Source organism: Quercus lobata, chromosome 4 (genome assembly GCF_001633185.2).
Source record: "Quercus lobata isolate SW786 chromosome 4, ValleyOak3.0 Primary Assembly, whole genome shotgun sequence".
In the NCBI taxonomy this organism is placed as follows: Eukaryota; Viridiplantae; Streptophyta; class Magnoliopsida; order Fagales; family Fagaceae; genus Quercus; species Quercus lobata.
Window position 1 is genome coordinate 7,961,331 of NC_044907.1, and position 6,308 is coordinate 7,967,638.

The window sequence follows — 6,308 nt, forward strand, 5'->3', positions numbered from 1 at the left end:
AGAACTTTTTACTCGAACAGTCCACATTCCAGTGCAAATGTTACGGACGCATTACCAAAAACACAACAGAATATTGGAAAGAATAGCACTAGCAACGTTCAAAGTAAAGACTTCAAGCTAAGGACAATTAGGAAATTACCAAAAAAAACCAAAAACCAAAAACGATAAAGGTAACAACTAACTAGTATATCATACATGATATTGAAACCTGAAGTGATTCCTTTGCTGTTAGCTGTAGCATACTGTCTTAGTCACAGAGCGGCACACCGGGAAAAAAAATCAAGAAGAAAAAGCCCATTCCGCAACCCTGTTTTGCTCATCCCTTCGTCAACTGTTTGATCAGGATAACATTACCGAGGTTCCTAAATTTTGAATGGATGGCGGACCCCTCAGCCCCCAAACACACATCAGCAGATGAAGCCATTGGCCCTCTTTCATTTAGTTGCTTGCGCCCAGGGGAGGATAGACTTGGAGCTTACATCCACTCTTCATTTGCAACTGTTGAAGCTTCCTTGCCAAATTTCCAGAGGGATATAAAACTTCCACATCCCGCAAGGCAGTCAAGCACCATAGTTCGTCAGGGAGAGTATTCAAATACTTGCAATTGTCGATGACCAAATGTTGAACTTTTGGCATTGCACCACTTTGCATATTCCAGTGCATAATCTCCAAATTTGCCATTTTAAAGACCTCCAGTTGAGGAAAACTGCTCTCATCGCAATTGAGGTCCATCTGTACCGGATTGACGCCTTTTATTTTCAGTATTTGAAGTATAGTATGGCGACCTAACACTGTCACGACATTTGGAGAAATGTTCTTGCACAGTAAGGTTATCTTGGTGAGAGTCGAGGGGAATGATATTAGACTTGGAAGATCAAAAAGTCCTTTAATTTTCAAAGTTTGCAGATGAGATGAGAGATGCAGGTTTGACAATAACGTTAACTCGACCCCGCTTGAAAAATGTAATCCTAACTTTTTCAAGTTAGGAAATCTGTCCTTGGCGAGGAGACTCAGAGTGTCTTGATTTATAGCTATACCGGTAAGGAGTTGAAGATTAGGTAAATCTTTTTTCTTTGTTTTAGGTATAGATGTTGGGCCACCCAGGTACAAATGCTTTAATTTTTGTAACCTCCATACCTCTTTAGGCAAGCATTTTATTTTAGATTTTCTCATGTCCAACGTCTCCAGATTCCAGAGTCTGCATATGGAAGCCGGCAATACATCAAGCTCACATAGTTGGATCCTCAAGTACCTCACAAGGATCAGCTTTTCTATTTTCTTGGGAATCGCGCTAAAAGTTGCCATATTCCCGAGATCTACAACCCGAACCAACTTAAATGTTTCACAAACCCAATTCAAGTTGCTTTCAACATTCGAAGTTTCATCATCCCCCAAGCATAGCAAGGAACGAGTGTAAGAAGGCTCAGGAGGATTTGAAATGGATAGATGGGTGGCACATTGGATGGAAAGTCTGCGGGATTGGCTATTTGTTGAGAAGTTATCTTTTGTGCGGATGTCAAGAAACTTCTCTTTAAGGCTCTCTTCTATGCAGAGGTCTCGTAGAAGATCATGAATACGACATGTTTTGATTCCTCCATCTGCCCTTCTTGTTGCCACCTGAATCAAGCTTCGATCAATGAGTTTCTCCAAATATTCTTCAGCAACATCCTCCACATTTGTATTGTGAGCTTGCTGTATAAATCCCTCGGCTATCCACAATTGGATTAGTTGCCTCACAGGTATCTCAAAATCTTCTGGATATATACCAAAATATAGAAAGCAAGGTTTCAAGTGCATGGGTAAGTCATCGTAGCTTAGAGCCAATATGTCTGAGCAATTTGATCTTTCCTCATTAAGGTACGGAATGATATTACATGTCACCTTCCTCCATATATGACTTTCTTTATTCTTGGTGGCCAAAAGACTCCCCAATACCACAATAGCTAGTGGTAAACCACCACAATTTTCCGCAATTTGTCTCCCCAGTCTTTCAAGATGTTCAGGACAAGTAGCTCCTCGGAACACCTTCTTAGAGAAAAGTTCCCAACTTTCCTCCTTGCCAAGAAATGGAAGTTGGTGAGGAAGAAAATTAGGACTTGCAGCATGTAAAGCCACTTCAGATTTGCGGCTAGTGATCAATATTCTACTTCCTTTCAGCTTATCAGGGAAGGAAGTAAAAACCTCGTTCCATGCATTATTGTCCCATATGTCATCCAGGACTAGTAGGTACCTCCTTCCTGTCAAGCATCTAAATAGACATTTTTTCAATTCATCATCAGCGAAATCTTGCAAATCTTCACAATTCTTCTCATATATTTTCTCCACCAAACTCTGTAATGAATCTCGCAATTGAGAGTCTTTTATACGGTTCAACCCCTGGAACAGCATCTCTTTGAATTCTTCATCATCCTTTTCCTTCATATCTTTCAAGTTTGTGAACAGTTCCACGCTTATCAATTTATCCCTATTGGAGCTATAATTAGCTTCCAAAATTTGGAATAATTCCTGGTGCAATTTGTCTTTCAAGATCATGAACTGTGACTTTGCTGGCTTCACAACCTTTAAAAATTCAAGCAACAGATCTCGGATTCTGTATTTTTGAGAAACATAAAACCACCCTCGCACATCAAAGTGATCTTGAACACGATTGTTGTTGTAAATCTTCCTGGCAAGAGTGGTCTTGCCTAGGCCACCCATGCCGACGATTGAAATGACATCAAGTTGAGAACCCCCTTCAACAAGCTTGTCCACCAATGTCTTCGTGTCTTGACTGAAGCCCACAACGTGATCTTCCTCTACAGTTCTCCTGCGCTTGTCCAGTATCCGCTCCGCTTGTTCTGCATCTCCTCCGGATTCTACTTTTTCTGTGACGTACTTTCCCCTATTCTCGTTAATTCTTGCGATGACATTGTTGATGCGATCTATGTCGTTTGCAACATCATGAAACATGTTTAATTGGTCACGGAAATGGATTAGCTTCTCCAACTTACTTCTTTTCCTGTGCATTACGGCATTTATGATGAAAGTGTCGATGACATCCTCAGCCTCGTAGGCTGCGTCCCTGATTTGGCTGACTACCTCTTTCAACGTGCTATTCTCATCCTGTTCTCCCTCAGTATTTTGAAGGAAAACTTTGATAAATTTCAACTCGTTTTCAAGTATCTTGACTTGTTCTTTCACCCCACCAAGCAACTTCGCTTCAGCTTTGAGCAACTGAGTCACGTTCGCTAAGAGGAAAGTCACAGCACTGCCCACCACACTGCCCACCAAAGTGTTCGCCATATTTTCTTTTTTTCTTTTTTTTCCTCGTTTGTGGGCTTTGACAACGGTTGCAGATTCTCTTCTGAAGGGAAGAGTAAAATTACTGACTTCAGTACGTACGTAAAATTCCTACCTCAAAACCGAAGAAAACGATTTACTAAAACCCATGAATTGAGAATGGGTATATCAGGAGTTGGTGATGATGGAAATGGTAGCGACAAGGCAGAATGGAGGGAGAGAGAGATGGTGATGGTGATGATGGTGGGGATCGGGACTGGGAACTGAGGAGGAGATGGGATAAAAGAGAGAGAGGATAAAGTGAAAGACGAAATGGTATTAAGCTGCGTTTGAAATCTGAGTTTTCTGAGAATGTAGCCGAATGCAATTTTTTAGATTCTGAAAAATTATGTCCGAGTTTATGGTGAAAGTTTTATCAAAATTAAAAAGAAATTATGCTAAGTGTGCATTTGGCAATCATGAAATTTGCTAACTTATTTTTGTTACTATTCATGAACTTTACTATACTTTTTGGTACTATTTATGAATTTCTGTACTATTTCAGCTAATTTTTACTTTTATCTACCGTATTTTCAGTAAAAAGTTTTCAGTTTCAACAAAATAAGTGGATCCCAAACAGAGCCTAAATGTTCTCTATATAGCTTGATTTTTTTTTTTTTTTAATTTATACAAGATAAAAATTTTACTTTAGAATAATCTAAATGTATATATATGTGTGTGAAACTTCCTCTTAAAGACTTAAACCCCAACCCTTGTCCCCACATCCTACAAACACTTATACTTGTGAAATGATCATTACACCATGGGTATGCGATGGTTGAAAAAAAATTATGTTCAATAAAATTGCATTTGATTACATTGAATTTCTTTAATAATTAAACAATTTTAGTAGCATGACTATAATAACAAAATTTAATAATTTCTCATTAACAAAGGGACACTTTGAACTTAAAAGTAAAAGAAAATCCTCATATTTTTATCATTCGGAGTTGGGACACCTTAACGTTTAAATTCCAAATTTTTATATGGGATGCTTTGAATCCCATATTATGATAAATTTACATTTATATATTATGAGCAGTTGTAATAGTCAAGAGTCTTATAATTTAATATAGTAATGTGTCTATGATATCTAATATTCAAATCTCTCTCTCTCTCTCTCTCTCTCTCTCTTTATAACTATCAATTATTGAAAAAAAAATGGCAATTGTTACGTAGATGGTTTCTATGAATCTATATATTTATCTAAAAGCTTAAAGTTTAAGCGTATCATTTATTATTGCTATGTTTTTGTTGAGCTAAATCAGTGGCCACATCGTCCACTCTCTCTCTCTCTCTAAATTCTTTTTCTTTTTATTAATTTTCTTAACTTATTGTTACACTTTCTAAAACATTTTTCTTTCTCTCAAATTTTTTTTTTTTCATTTTTTGATGGAATTTTTATTTTTATTTTTCATGCATTTCCACTTTAGGTTGATGGATTTTTATGTTCTTTAAAACTATACTTTAAGTTGATGTGATTTAGTTTTGTATTTTTAAGTTGTTATCTTTTTTTTTTCTTTGATTTCATAGATGTCATCCTACTCCATTATAAAAATAGTATATAAGAATATAATGTTATTCTATTATATAATATGACTTGGATAATTTAGTATTTATATATTACTATATCTTTTATTTTTACTCATTTTATTCTCATCTTATTTTTTATAAATTTTTTATAAAAAATTTACTATATCTTTCATGCAACTCTACTTTAGGTTGATTTTTGAGTTCTCCATTACAAGTAGGCTCTCTCACTTTTATATTTTTTGTTTAATTTTTGTTTGAGTTAATACGTAGTTATATTGTAAGTGAGAATTTGAATTTATATAAAAATAAAATAAAAAATATTGGCTATGCTTTTGAATGTGTCTATCAATTATTTGAGTACTAGTATGTAATTTGTGCTTATGCACGGGAATGATAAATTGTAGTGGTACAATTGATATTAGTTTGAGTTATTAAACATATAGAACATAATTCGATCAGAACATTTAGAAGTACTAAAATAGTTTTTCCTTACAATTTTCATGATATTGGTTACGTCAAGTTTCTCATTACATGGCTATTATGTATATAATTTTGGAAATCACTATTAGATACTAAATGTACAATATCAATTTACAATTATTTTCTATGAAATTCTACTAAATACAATACAAAATAAAATAATAAATTAGTCAAATATTATCTCCTAAATTGAATAGGGATAGATGCATGAGATCGTTCAGTTCAATTACAGTTTGTTATGTTCAATATCTTCGAATACAAAATATCTAAATAGAAATAGTATAAAAAATATACTCATTAGTTCAAAGAAAACATAACAACAAAAATCTAAAAAATTTAATTTGTATGAAAGGCTAATAAAAGCAAAATCCAATTTTGATTCTAATTGAATTTTTTCTAAATTTTGTTTTAAGAAAGAAAAATATATAAATATATATATTACTTAGTTAGTAATGGACCGTATACAGTCATGGTATATTACATAAATAACTTATAAATTTTAATTTTTTTAATTATACAAAAAAAGCCTCATACATATAAAATCATTCCAACTCTCTCTTCCTCTAATTTTATATATAAAGTTAGATATATTATTTGGTTCATTTTTTTGTTTATTTATATTAGACTCTTTGTTTTCTACACTAAATTAACTCATTTGGCACAAAAATTTAAAAAAAAAAAAAAAAAACTTAAATTAAATGAGACACACGATGCAAAATTAAAATATAATTGAAATCCAATTTTTAAAATGAATTAACTTACTTGGCACAAAAATTTAAAAATTTAGATTAGATGAAATATATGACGCAAAATTAAATTCTAATTTAATTCCAATTTGAAATTTAATTGAATTTTTTCTTAGTTTTGCCTATTAATAATATATACTGTAGATTATTAAGTGCAATTTTGTTATGATTTTGTATTATCATAATAATCTTCTTTAAGAAAATGAAGAATTTGAATGATTTATTCAAAAC

The 6,308-nt window shown here is 33.4% G+C and overlaps 1 protein-coding gene across 1 annotated transcript; it reads right to left on the reverse strand.

The window, feature by feature from the left end:
• Positions 1-438: 438 nt before the first annotated feature.
• LOC115984500 (disease resistance protein RPP13-like) lies at positions 439-3,282 on the reverse strand. Its single transcript, XM_031107520.1, has one exon. The coding sequence runs from the start codon at positions 3,280-3,282 to the stop codon at positions 439-441; it is 2,844 nt and encodes a 947-aa protein (XP_030963380.1).
• Positions 3,283-6,308: the final 3,026 nt, after the last annotated feature.